Here is a 15,000-nt window from a genome sequence, read left to right as displayed (position 1 = left end):
ACCTGATATATTAACGGAACTACTCACAAACAGATGGAGAGGTTCTAGTAACAAGCTAATTAAAGAGATATTAGTGTCACGTAAGCAGTATGTCCTTTTTGTAAATCCAGATTCTCTCTCCCTGCCCCGCAGAGAAAGAGCACCGTACTATATGGATAGACAAAATCCTTTACGAGAAGTGCACCCAATAAAAGGCGAAGACAATGAGTTTCACCGTGTATTTGTTTACACACCCATATCAAAAATGGAATTATTAGAAATGAAGAAAGTAGTACCTAGTCATGACAAAGACCCAGCGGGTTTCCACCGAGAAATTAAAGACATGTTACTGATGGGAGAGTACACCTTTCCTGATATTATGACGATATTAAAGGTGCTTTTGCCTGCTGGCATTTATGAAAAACTGAAAGAAAAAGAGTGGGAAGTAGGAGACCAAAAGATAGACTGGACAGCATTAGCAGAGGAAGAAAGGAGCCGAACTGCAGGTTCGGGGCTCGGGGATAAAGTTAAACTGTTACCAGGTTTACTAGTACAGGTACTGCCACGTTTATTAACTACAAAAAAGGAAGATTGGGGTGCAATCACAGCCTGTAAACAAAAGCAAGATGAAGACACAAGCGATTATTATGCTCGATTTGAAAAATGTTTTGGTATAAATAGTGGTATAAAAGCAAGTAGTGACTCATATCCACATCTATTTGTGACAAAATTAGTGGAAAATGCATTGCCCCCAGTGAAGAATAGAATATTGAAATTCGAGAGTACCTGGCAAAGTAACACTCCGTCGCAAATGCTACAAATGTTACAGTATCATCACAATAGAATTAGGGATGAACAAGAACACGAGCATAGACGCATGAAGGATACAAAAATGAAAATGCTAGTTTCTCAGACAGTACCAGCAGATGGTCACAAAAAGGGTGTGACACATTCTGGTGATTCTGCAGTTCCTGTAAAAGGAACCTGCAATTACTGTAAACAACTAGGCCATTATGTACATGATTGTCCAGTCCTGAAACGTAATATAGCTACAGGTATTGCAAAAGAGAGACCACGATTAGTTAGACAAGATCAGAATGAACAAGGAGCTATGCAGCATGGACAGTCCATGCCAGTTCAGCAACAGTCCATGCCAGCCTCACAGCAACCCATACAGTCTGTGCCAGCTGCACCACCGTTGCCTGCTACTGCCACACAAACAACAACACGACAAATGTATCAGACTGCACAGTATGAATACCCTGAATATCAGCATTACGCATGAACCAGCCTAGAGAGGGAAGTTGACTTACCGCTCATCGAGATTCCTGTAGATCAAGAAGGACCTTATGTACATAGTGAATTATTAGGTCAAAATAGAAAATTCTTACTCGATACAGGGGCAAGTCGAACAACCATAAAACGTAGTGAAGTTCCAGGGGCACCCCTCTCAGGCTCTCAAAATGTTTCCCTTGGTTTTTCGGGAAAACCTATTGTTAATGAAGTATCACAGCCTCTACCACTTACGATAGGACCTTTGACACGAACTACAGATTTATTGCTTACTAAATCATGCCCAGAAAATCTGTTAGGAATTAAAACTCTGAAAGCACTAGGAGCCATAATATGTTGTTCTCCGGAAGGAGTAAGGTTGTTTTTGCGGGATTTTAAAGGTCACTATGTGTCTAGAGACATGGATCCCCGACTACAGACTTTACCAGTACATCTATGGGCACAAGGCCCTACGGATGTTGGCTGCATGAACATTACACCCTATCGAGTTACATTGAAAGCAGGAGTGGTACTACCACGAATGCGACAATACAAGTTACCGCATGATGCTGTAGTGGCTTTGTTGAAAATCATTGATGAGCTGATTGCCCAGGGAGTAGTTATAGAAACAGACTCCAATGTATGTAATTCACCGATAATTCCGATTCTTAAACGAACTGATCCTACTGCCCCACCAGTGTACCGATTGGTTATTGATTTGCGTGAACTAAACAAGTGTATTGTACCACAATTTCCTGTGGTCCCTGATATATCATCATTATTGACAGCAATTGATTCCGAAGCAACATTCTTTACTGTAATTGATCTCAAGAATGCCTTTTTCAGCGTCCCAATAGATCCGGAAAGCCAATACTTGTTCGGATTCAGTTTAAATGGGCGCAGCTTTAAATTCTCACGCGCTCCCCAAGGATTCACAGAAAGCCCCAGCATCTACAGCCAAGCACTGAAACGAGAACTTGACAGTATCCACATGCCAGTCAATACAGCACTGCTTCAATATGTTGATGATCTGCTGATCACCGCGAGAAGCGAGCCAGAATGTGAAAAAGCTTCTCTGACAGTTTTACATTTTCTAGCCGACAAGGGGCACAAGGTGTCTCCTTCTAAGCTGCAATTCTGTGTCCAGCGAGTTATTTATCTTGGTCACTCGCTGTCCAAGGAGGGAAGGCAGCTTACACCAGATCGCATCCAGTTAATTGCTAACATGTCAATACCCCAGACACAGAAGGAGGTGCGGGCTTTCATAGGCCTCACTTCATATTGTAGGCAGTGGATCCCTCAGTACGCATTTCTAGCAAAACCACTCATTCAGTTAACCACACAGGAGGCAGCCACATCGACTGTTCTCCCTTGGACTCAGGAACATACACAAGCTTTTGAAAGCCTAAAGAAAGCTTTATGTCAAGCACCTGTTTTAGCAACACCATGTTATAGCAAACATTTTACACTCTTTGTTACAGAACGCGAAGGTACTGCCTTGTCAGTACTCGCTCAGGATCAAGCAGGATCACGCAAGCCATGTGCTTATTTTTCCAGTACATTAGATCCCGTAGCTCAGGCTTTGCCTGCATGCCTGAAATCAGTGGCAGCGACAGCTTTAGCAATCAGACAAAGCGATGCCATAGTATTAGGACACCCATTGACAGTACAAGTACCACATGCAGTAGAGGTTCTTGTGAACCGAACACAAACACAACACTTGACCATAGCAAGACTTACCGGTTATGAACTGACATTGTTTCAACCACACATAGAGATCCGACGGTGTAATACATTGAATCCTGCTACACTATTACCTGTAATTGGAACAGACCCACTAGCTCATGATTGTGTTGAAATCATTGAAATAAAGACGAAACCTAGACAAGACTTGACAGACGTTCCATTGTTAGATCCAGACCTGACGTTGTATGTAGACGGATCGTGCATGAGAACAAGTACAGGAGATTTAGTGGCCGCGTATGCAGTCACAACAGACACTGAAGTTATTGAGACACATTGTATAGATACTCTGTCAGCCCAAGCAGCAGAACTTATTGCTCTAACGCAAGCCTGTATTCAAGCCACAAATAAGAAAGTTAATGTATACACTGACTCACGTTATGCATTCGGAGTTGTACACGACTTCGGCGTGCTGTGGCGAGAGAGAGGTTATTTAACGTCCCATGGTGCCCACATTCAGCACGGACCCCTCATTCATGCCTTGTTAGACGCAATACATCTACCCACTGCTATATCGATTATGAAATGTAAAGCCCACACGAAGGTTACTGATACCATTTCTCAAGGCAATGATTTAGCTGATAGAACAGCTAAACAGACTGCTCAGAGTCGCACATTAGACATGACAAAGCCAATAGTTCAGACACCAACACAGTGTATGACAATTAAGGATCCCGCACTTGACGTAATTGACATACAGACACATGCCACAGCAGAAGAAATAAAGAAGTGGACTGAACTAGGAGGGATCCAGACAGATCAAGGATGGATGACGAAGGAGAAATCTGTATGGTTTCTCCCTGATTCCATGGTTCAAGCCATTATAGCCACAGTTCACAGTCCAGCACATTTAGGAGAGAAGGCTATGCTAGACAGCATTCAGCACATTTGGTTCAACAAACATTTACGAACAGCAGCTAAACAAAAAGTTCGTACCTGTATGATATGTTGTCAGTTCAATCCAGGAAAGAGTGTTCCCGTAGAGCAGGGTGGATTTCAGCCTCCTGACCATCCTTTTGAAGTCCTCCAGATGGATTATATTCAGATGGAACGTTGTCGAGGATTCAAATATGTTCTCGTAGTTGTCTGCGCTCTCTCCCGTTGGACAGAGGCGTATCCCGTATCAGATTACACTGCCCCGACTACTGCCAAACAGCTAGTTCGAGAATTCTTCCCACGGTACGGTTTACCACGTGTTGTATATTCAGATAACGGCCAGCCTTTCGCATCCGAATTAATGAAACATGTCTCACTTTTGTTGGGATATCAGTGGAAATTCCACTGTGTCCGACACCCCGAGGCAGCAGGTCTCGTGGAACGACATAATCAACTTTTAAAAATCAGATTGTCTAAAATATGTCAGGAAAAAGGTGTGGACTGGATAGTAGCCTTACCAGTTGCGCTATTCTACATGAGAATGGTAGCACACTCTCGAACAGGGCTATCCCCTTATGAAGTGATCTTTGGTAGACCACCGAATATGTGGGGGACGCCTATACCCCGTAAAATAACTGATGTTGACTGTAATATGCTGACAGATTACCTGGCTTCCTTGATGTCTGCACTACAATCTTGTCGTTCACAGGTAGTCGCAGCTTTTCCCGACAACACCGAGGTGAAACCTCATGACGTAATTCCCGGTGATTATGTCCTCGTCAGGAATTTTGATCGGAAAACCCAACTGGAGCCAAGGTGGAGGCTTCCTAAGTTGGTCCTGCTGACGACCAGAACAGCTGTGAAGATCGAAGGAAGAAAAGGATGGGTGCATTCCAGCCATATAAAGAAATTTCATGGACTTCCTCCTGACACAAACAGTACTTCCCGTGTGTCTTCCCCCATTGACTCAAAGCTACCTTTGGCTGAGGCCAGTAGCACCGAACTCTATAAGCAGAACCTCAGGTCCAGATCTAAACTGTCGGACGATTTGATTGTTTAAGTCCTCTCCAAGGTGAAGCGGTTGAATCTGTCCCGACATGTATCCCTTAGGTCTGAATGATGTAGAGTCCAGAATCATAGTGAAACGACATGCTTATTGTAAATTACTGCGTAACCATTGTATTGTGACTTTATTAATTTTGTTTTCCTTGAGTTTTTTAATAGTTACTGCAAGTATATTGTTGCATATGTATTATCCTGTTTCTAAACGTGCTTTCAATATAACTGATGAACATTCTTTTAGTGACTTACCCCCACATGAGTTGTCCTATAGACTTGCGCTGCGTAATAACACATTCATTAGTATGTTACATCATTCCCATCAGACTAGTAATGCCACCAATTGTTGGGTGTGTGGCCGACTTCCTCCCTATCAGAATAACAAAGGAGTTCTGCCTTTCTTTCCACATCCGTTCACACACAATGGCTCCTGTGGAGCATGGTTTAGTTTATTAAATTCCATAGACCCAGACACAGCCGTTTATCAACAACATTGGATATGGGGAAATCTGAATCTAGTTTTATTCAAAGTCTGTCACCCTAATAAGGAGGGTCACCCCAGTAGAACAGGAACTGATTTAGAAAATGAAGTGTATAAATTAGGTAATTTTACGCCTAATCTTATGATTTTGAATGTCAAATCCGAAGTTGAACTAATTCTGCCCACTATGTCTGTATTTCCAGTTAAGGGTGAATTATGTGTGAGAAAAGTTGGTTCCATACATATGGGCCATAGCCAATGCGTTACTATAGTAGAATATAGTGATCAAGGTAAATCTTCATTTAGAGCTTCTCGTCATTCTTACTTTATATGTGGTCAGACGGCATATATGCGTCTGCCTCTAGATTGGGATGGTACCTGTTACATAGCATTCCTTTTGCCACCTGTTTTCCTAGCTCCTCCTGATTATTATCGACATGTTCATTTAGTACACAAAAGAGAGCGGAGAGATCTCCCAGTTGTCGATTATACTGAGACGGCATGGGACAAATATGTAGATTTCAATAAAGGTATCTTTCCCTATATAGGTACTATATCAAATAGTAAGCTGATACGCAGACTCACCAAGACTCTTGAAGCTGTAGTAAACGAGACTATAGCCGCCCTAGGCAATCTGACAGAGGAACAATCAGTGATGAGAATTGTTGTTCTCCAGAATCGTCTTGTCCTTGACGTCATCCTGGCCGATAGGGGCGGAGCTTGCAGGGTCATCGGATCCAGCTGCTGCATATTCATACCAGAAAATTCGCCATCTGTATATAAAGCTATAACACGCCTTCATAAGATTGTAAGCCAGATACACGAAAATCCAGGCACTTGGACGTGGTCCGGGTGGTTTTGGAGTGTGATATCAGCCTGGGGATGGAGAGTTCTATCCTTCCTAGGTATTGGCCTTCTTATGCTCTTCAGTTGTTGTTTATGCCTACAATGTGGACCAGCGATTTGTGGTCTGTGTGCCACATCATGCATTCCATATCACAGTTCTCGTTCAAAATGCCGGAAGAAGAAGGAAGAAGAAATGATGCTCCATGAGCAAATCGATGGAATGATGAAGATTGATATCTCTTGAAGGGCAAGTAGGGGACAAGGAGGGAATGTGGAAATGTGGATTTTTCCTGGTCAGTTATGTCCCCTATCTTGGACCCCAACGGTTCTATATGCATGTTACAAGTACATGTATGTTCCCTCCAGTTCCAGTTTCTAAGACGCAAACATATGTGTGTCTACCGTCGACATGTTCTCTGTCAGATCCGCCATCGATGGGCTGGATATTCGATTCCTAGGTATGAAAGGTCACCGACTTTATATGGCTAAGTTACTCCATTTTTACAGTTCAGGCAAGTAGGCCCGATTCTGTCCTCAAAGCCTTTCCCTGCTCTCTGTCTTTGACAGCTTCAGCTTGAGCTCGCATCTGTATCCATGAACTTTGTCCTACTCCCTGTGCAGCTAACGGTGCCTGCCTCGGCCAGTTTACGCCTGCCTGCCAAGAAGCTGTATTTCACCTTCGAATTATCTATTTTGCTCTTCAGCCGATGCATTCCTGTCTAGTGATTTAGGTAAACATTTCCTTTAGCTCACAAGCAAAGGACTCAGCCTTTCCGTCCTCCTGCAAGTGATTCATAGCCCTGCTGCCATGGAAAGTTTTCTGCCCCTCGCATCTCATATAGACACTCAGACGCTTGTACACGCACACACAGTTAGTATAGAATAGATTCTGTCCGAGAGTCCTTCCTTGTGGATAACATAGTTCTTTAAACATAGGATGTTAGATATGATTTGGGATTAGGTTGACTTGACCCCTCAGACTTCTCGTCTCCACATGTAGAGCTAAATGTCAAGTCCCCTTCACCCCCTAGTTGCACGTCAATTACACGTCATACTGCTGCGCGCGCATCTATGCCAAGTATTATCTTATAGATCCACCTATGTCTGATAATCCTAACCAATCATGTTTCTTTTATTCCTTATTACGCCTAGTTTCGATTACGTACCTGTTATGTCACTTTTCTTATCAAATGTTACGCCTTCTACATTCGTTTCATTGTAATGTACTTATTATAAAAATACATGTCTGTCAATAAATTATTGTACTTCACTTCCTGAACCCTCGTGGTGACGGAACCTGAAGGCCGCGACTCGAGTCGGCCATTTTGAATGGAATAAAGCCCATTTAGAAAACCTCTTATACCACGGATTCTGCCTCTTGTTATTTTGAGCTATTTACTTTATTTTAAGATTCCGTATGAAATTCAGTCCGGTATTTTATTTACCACACTACTTCCATCTGAAGATCAAGGCCCTTTACGACAACTTCTGCGAACGGACTCCAGATACCACCCCTACCTACAGCGTCGACACCCAGCTCACCATCACTGCCTGGACCCCAGTCTCCACGGAAGATACCGCCACGACCATGAAGAGCATACACTCAGGAACCCCCAAGGACCCCTGCCCGCTGCACATCTTCCATAGAGCCGCCATAGCACACAAGCTACGACGCACTATCAACGTCACCTTCAAATCCGGCACATTCGCCGACAACTGGGAATGCACAGAAGTCAAGCACCTCCTCAAGAAACCCTCGGCAGACCCGACGGACCTGAAAAACTACCGACCCATCTCTCTTCTCCCATTCGGGGCCAAAGTCACTGAGAAGATCGTCAACGCCAAGCTGACAAACTTCATCAAAGAGAACGCAATTCTCGACTCTTCCCAATCTGGATTCCGCAGCAACCACAGCAGAAGACCGCCCTTCTCGCTGCCACAGACGACATCCGCACGTTCCTCGATCCAGGGGTGGGGGAATCATATCGCCCGACGCTCGAAACATGTTGATTTTTATTTTGGCCAAGAAGATTTAATATTTACTTTGTCCGACGGACAAGTAGACATTAAATCACTAAAAACATACAAGCTGCGTGCACTCTCTGGTACTTGCGGCGAATAAACATGTTGACAGAAAGCCTAAGAACTTTGGAGGCTTCCTGCAGTGTCCGTTTCAGCCTCACGCTCGTCTTTCTAGAATTGTCAGTGGCAGGCATCTCTGACAGGTGAGTCGGACCCTGAATAAACCCATTAATTATCTACAGAAAACCGCACCATTTACTAAGAAATGTACGGAAACTGTGATGCTGCATGCTACGGGCCGGGATCAATGACCATGGGGAGGGGGTCAAAAGGTAATTTACAGCAAGGGTATGAATTTATCATGCATAACTACATTATGTTAGTTAGTGCTGGGCAACTATTTTTCCTTTGCTGAAAGGCCGCACTCCAGTGACAGTGATCGATGGATTCAATAGTCAGGGGAGTCCATCAGCTTGGGTGTACCTTGCAGCTGGAGAGCTCTAGACTGGGTCATGTTTAGTCCCAACTGTGGCCTCGCATCTTCCATGTTGACACGGAAACCTTGTATTCTGTTTACTATGGCTGTGGTTATGTCATGCGAATATGGCGTCTATGCCCCTATATGAGAAGGGCACTTTTCCATGTAAATTGAGACTATTTATGCAGCTCACCTCTTGATAACTAATGATTGTGATATATTGAGCACTACAATAATTGAACAACACTGCCCCCTGTCATTTCCAAGGGTGCATTAGTGACAGTCTGTGAGTCTTTTACTGTAAACACAGGGTATTCTAATCCCTGCAGGAGTTATACCTATGCCCAACATTTACAGTAGTGCAAGTCATTTTGTTTAGGTTTATTAAGGAAAATATCAATAAAAAGACAGAAGTAAAATGTTTTTTATTTAAGTTTATACCTTAGCTGTTCAAAGTGTGCTAACACGCTAATATACATCTTCAGCATCTCAATCTCAATCACTTCAAGTTCATATTGTCAAAGACTGAGATTCTCACACGTAAAACAAACTTGAACAAAGTATCACCTCTTCACCATCTGGACACAGGGGCATGAACCAGAGCTATCAAATGAAGTGAGAAACATGATGGGGACTATGGCCTCGACTCACTGCTGAGGTAAACTAAGTGACTAAGGCATGTTTTACTCAATGTGAACTCAATGCCACATCTTTCTATATCTGGGGTTTCCTCACAGGGAGATGGCCACCATCGCTTTGGGTCAGTCACACCTACATTATGCCAAGAGTTTATATACTGGTGCCCAATGCTATTTTTCCTCCCCAACTTTGAGCTAATTACGAATGCAGGCATCAGACAATGTCAACACCCAAGTATGCATAATTCAAGAATGACACTGGCTGCAAGAAACAGCTTATTCATGGCTCTCTGCTCTCTGCATCGCACACAAGACTATCCATTACACAGGACCGATCTTCCTTCAACTCAAACGTCACACCTACTGCTAAAGAATGTGTCTCTGGTACAGACTGGCCCTGCGAGTCACACTCTGGAAAATCTCCCAGTCAAGAATACGTATACTTCAAAAACACCCAGATTTTCAGACAGCAGTAAAGAATTGGCACCTCCCAAACACACGATCCTTTCCCAGCAAAGGTCCAACAAAAGAATTGAAAAACATTACTTACCTGTAACTTAGGTTGCACCTTATAAATGTTACAAATTACCATGCTGTTTATTTCGTGCTGAGCTTATACCACTGCAAGGTGTCCTTCGTTGTTATGCAAATTTTGGTTTCAAGCTTGTGACATGACGTATGATCAGCATGATCAAATGCCCTGCAACCAAAAATGCACCACTCTGTATCACGTCATGCCTAAATACAACTGCAAGCTTGCCACAACAAGACTGGAGCACTTTCAAAACCACCTTGCAACATCCAAAACAGATATTTTAATCCCACTGTCAACAAAATTCATGCTTTAAAGGACATGTTGGCGTGCTATAAATCAACTTAATAAATCTACCAGTCATGCAAAGCTAACGAGGTGGTAACTTTTCAGAAAATTCAGAGTCTCCTTCAGGCCCTGGACAGGTGCACCCAGTGCTGTAGAAATGCAACAACGTGTAAAACAAAATAAAAATATAGTGAATGTTCTCTGTCAGCTCTTATAATTATGTCGGGAGTCGGTGGGACAAGTGGATTTTTCAGGACATGTAGATCATAGTAGCATTTTGTCCCTTGGCCAAGTAGATTATTTTAAAAATCCCACACCCCTGTCGACCAAAGCCACACCGCCACCCTCATCCTACTAGACCTCTCCACAGCGTTTGACACCGTTTCCCACCACACTCTCGCAGCCAGACTCCATGATGCCGGCATACAGGGAACCGCCCTCGACTGGCTCCGCTGCTTCCTCGCCGATAGAACCCAAAGGATCAGACTCCCTCCTTTCCTCTCCAAACCCACAGAGATCAACTGCGGAGTACTCCAAGGATCATCGCTCAGTCCCACACTCTTCAACATCTACATGGCCCCCTCGCCGCCATCGTCACACAGCATGGACTCAGCATATTATCCTATGCCGACGACACCCAGCTCAATCTCTCCCTCACGAAGGAACCCGACTCCACCAGACTTAGTTCTCAGGAAGGAATGAAGGATGTCGAATCCTGGAAGGAATGAAGGATGTTGAATCCTGGATGAGCAGCAGCCGTCTGAAACTCAACTCGGAGAAGACTGAGGTCCTCGTCCTCGGACCCACCCCCTAAGCTTTGGACAGCACCTGGTGGCCCACTGCCCTCGGCAACCCCCCACCCCAACGGACTACGCCCGGAACCTTGTCATCATACTTGACTCCTCCCTCACCATGACCCGCCAGATCAACGCCGTCACCTCCACCTGCTTCAACACCCTCTGCATCCTTCTCAAGACCTTTAAATGGATCCCTCCCGAATCCAGAAAGACCATCACCCACGCACTCATAACAAACAGACTGGACTACGGAAATGCCCTCTACGCTGGAATCAACAAAACACTGTTGGTCAAACTCCAGACCATTCAGAACACCGTGGCCAGACTCGTCCTCGGCGTCCCACTACATGATCACATCATCCACACCTGCGAGCCCTCCACTGGCTCCCCATCGAGAAGAGAGTAACCTTCAAGCTACTCGCCTATGCCTACAAATCCCTCCACAACACCGGACCCAAATACCTAAACGAAGGCGTCTCCATCCACGTACCCAAGATAAAACCTCTGCTCCGCCGACCTCGCCCTAGCAGAAAACCCACACATCCACAGAACCAGAGCAGGTGGAAGAGCCTTCACCTACGTCGCGGCAAAGGCCCGGAACGAGCACTCGCTCCCCCATGCTGCACACCTTCAGGAAGAGCCTCAAGACCTGGTTCTTCGGCTGACTCGAAGCTGCACCCCCCCCCCCCCCCGCGCCTTTAGACCCTCACGGGGGAGTAACGCGCTTTACAATTCCATGATTGATTGATACATTGAATAAGAATTGATTCAAACAAAAAAATTAAAACGATCTATTCCTGTTTGGAGGGAGATGTACTTAATAATCTTTCATAACCTCCAACAGTTCATAAAGGATAGAATCCCATACTTGAAATCTAAATTACGTTGCAAACCTTCAGCCAGCCCTGGTTTTATAGATGGACTTTTACGAACTGTAATGTTTACGTTTATGCTTATATTGGGTATACAAAAGTACTCAATTCAAAGAGTTGTTGGTTCAAGGTGTCACACAGGGAAAAAATATGCTTGACAGCTCTACAAGTCAAACATTCATTACAGAATCTGGCACCTTTTTAGGTGCAAAACTTACCATTTCATACGTGTATATATTTTAGAGGTATGCAAGAAAGCAAATTCAGATCCAGGTTACTGGCTTGGCTCTAAGAGCCAAAACACGAGCTCAGTCAAAATAACATTTTAATGTGACTACTCTCTTACTTTCTCTCATTCTCCCTAGGAATGCATTTCTACACAAACAAACCCTTTTAGGAACATTAGGCTAAGGAAAGACTGGGGGAAACCTAACATTCTAATCAATACCATGCAGTTTAAATGCAGCTGAGCTCTTTGATGACAGTTTATAGGTCACTGTGTTATTAGGTGATTGCAACTAATGAACTACAAGTATCAAAGCGATCTCTGTGATAAAGGCAGTAGCTACGATATCCACATAAAATACAGTTCCATCTACATGGTACACATTCTGCAGCAGGCATTTGATGAACTTGTTTGTCCTAGTTTGTCAAAACTGCCACTAAAACTAGGATCTCTCTCCAGTAAGAACATTAATCACGACAGTTATCGCATTCTTCCCTGGACATTTTTATTGTTGCCTGAAAACTGCTGGGCACACAACGGGACTCTGCAAAGAGGGCTTTCCACAGCACCCCCCAGCTCAGCGCCAGGTGCAGCTGCATACTGACGGGCATATCTCCCTTAAAGGTCGACCCCCGCATGCATTAATAGTGCTGCAGGGTCCAGCGGCTGGTGCTTGAACTACTATCTGCCCAGTAAAGTTAACTGGATGCAGTTAAACTTTCATTATAAATCATACGTTTTCTATTTTAAAAGTAATGCTGCATTTTGTTTTCTTGTATTTGCCAATGTTCTTACACGTAATAGCAAGTGAACAGACAGTCGATTTACGGAGCTGCGCTACAACTGAATGATATACATACATGCCAATATTTTAAAACTGGAAGAGAGAGAGATTAAGAGTGTTCATAATTTTCGCCTCACTGTCCTTAAGAAAATTGAAATTTTCCTTCACAAATGCTAAAATGTTTTTTTTTTTTTCTCTCGTTTTTCAAATGCATGTTTCAACTGTAGATTAACAAAAACACAAGTAAGCGCCACTTTTTGCTGTCTGCTCAAGCAGCATGGCGCCTGCAGCCGGTGGCACATTCAAAAAGTTAGCACTCTAGTTTTTTATGGAATTCTGTGATTATTACTCAGTGCAAGAACTTTTAACCTTTTTCTTTTTAATTTCCAAAGTGGTTCGTTTTCTGTTTCACCTACCATTGGGCGTGCTGTGAGCTCCAGTATCCCTGCATTCCTCCCTGGCTCCAGAAACAAGGAGGCGCATTCGAATAATACTAGGTGGCTAGATCATGCAATCTCAATGTATTAGTCGTCCGAACAGCCTCCCGTCAAAGAGCGTGTCATCGAGTTCCAATCGGTGATGGACAAGAGCATTCACCAATCAGAAAAAACGACTATGCGCTTGCGTGATACGCTGAGCGTCAGACAGTGACTCACACACCGCGCGGACGGGAGCAAGCTGCAAGAAAGATGGCGGAGCCTGACTCCTGGGGTAAGGCGGATTCCCGGACCTCGGCCTTTGCTTCTTCCCTTAAGTTCTGTGACTCTTTCGGCATGTGACTCTTTACTCCATTGTACTCATTAACGGCCCCCCTATTTGCTACTTTCTGTCCATCTCTAGTCGTGCTTCCTCGGCCTTCTGAATTCATGCTTTCTCCCGCCTCAAACTTACAACTTTGCTATTTCTCTTCCCGTTTGATTGATTCTGCCGTTGGGGCTTTGTTATTAAAATACCTACAGATTGTCTTTTTACCTGTCCATCATTTAATTTGTCTTACCACCACTTCCCTTCTTCCTTTATCTTCGTGTCTTCCTTACCAGGCTTCCCCACCTTTCTTGTCTCCTGGTTCCGACCCTATTAAATTCCGTATCATTAGTTTTTCTTACTGACGCGTCCCTCTTTTATTCTGTAGATGTGGACGACTTTGAACCGGCGGTGGAAGTCCCGGGGGTGGCAACTGTCCCGGTGGTGGCAGATCGTTGGGCCGGTGAAGATGAAGAGGAGGAAGTGAAGGTAATTCGGGGGGTCTTGTGACATTGACAACATGATGGGATGGCTTAGTGAAGTATAAGTTGACAGTTGACATCAGCTGCGACCTGCAAGTCATTGACTCCAATGCCACTCAAGCCAGTTGTTCGCCTTGCTGAGGTCATAAAGTTGAGTACTGTTGATTTTGGGTAAGAACAGCTGTTAAGCAGGGCAGAAAAAACAGTTTCGGGCGATGTATGTGCAAGCTAAACGCCATTGATCATTTCAGTTTACAAAAAGGTGCAACCAACCCTCACTCTTTTGGATGAGACTTGTATTTTCAAGCCTTTGGTACGCATATGGTCCGCATACGGTCAAAAACGGTCTCCAGGCGAAGCTGTGCGCAAGGAGTTTTTCCTGTTCACCATTCACCTGCCCCAGCAAGTATTTTCTATACCAGCTTTTGGAATAGCATATAGCTGTTGATATTTCTATGTGGCTGTGTGTGGCACCTTATCTTTAGAGTGTTACTTTAAGGAATATTTGTCTTGACCAGAAAAAAGTAGTCACCTTCATAATGTTATGAATTCCAAGAAATTCCTTACAAGTTTTGTTAATGTGACACACTTGCGCACACACTATATTTGCAAAGGTTGTCACCTTCACGCTTCACCTACAGTTTATATGCCCCATAAAATGTGCGTTTTTCGACAGGCACCTTGTGCATGCGAGTCTTTTAAAATGTCATGCTTTTCCTTCTCGAACACTATTTTTTTTTAGTGGAACTCTTCACTAGCTACTTTTAACACGTTTCCAGCAAATCAGACTTCCAGTGTGAATGTACCGCTGTCTCTGATCCCACGAGCAACAGCAGCGAAACTGATTGCATGCAAAATGTTGAACGTCTGCTTCGGGCACA

The 15,000-nt window shown here is 44.0% G+C and overlaps 1 protein-coding gene and 1 long non-coding RNA gene across 2 annotated transcripts in view; one reads left to right on the top strand and one right to left on the bottom strand.

Annotated features, from left to right (window-relative positions):
- Positions 1-13,434, bottom strand: part of LOC146860741 (uncharacterized) — a 30,140-nt gene extending 16,706 nt beyond the window's left edge. Inside the window, exon 1 of the long non-coding RNA XR_014978857.1 lies at positions 13,310-13,434. This is a non-coding gene — a long non-coding RNA (uncharacterized LOC146860741). The remainder of the gene's footprint in view (positions 1-13,309) is intronic.
- The window catches only part of EIF3J (eukaryotic translation initiation factor 3 subunit J), a 209,990-nt gene continuing 208,406 nt past the window's right edge, over positions 13,417-15,000 (top strand). The window contains exons 1-2 of the mRNA XM_085644682.1: positions 13,417-13,604; positions 14,026-14,126. Of these exons, the coding sequence (XP_085500808.1) occupies positions 13,583-13,604; positions 14,026-14,126 (123 nt within the window). The 5' untranslated portion in view covers positions 13,417-13,582. The remainder of the gene's footprint in view (positions 13,605-14,025; positions 14,127-15,000) is intronic.

The sequence above is a fragment of the Triturus cristatus genome, chromosome 3_1 (genome assembly GCF_964204655.1).
Source record: "Triturus cristatus chromosome 3_1, aTriCri1.1, whole genome shotgun sequence".
NCBI classification, from domain to species: Eukaryota; Metazoa; Chordata; class Amphibia; order Caudata; family Salamandridae; genus Triturus; species Triturus cristatus.
The sequence above is the reverse complement of the archived record's forward strand: the minus strand, read 5'-3'. Positions and strand labels throughout refer to the sequence as shown.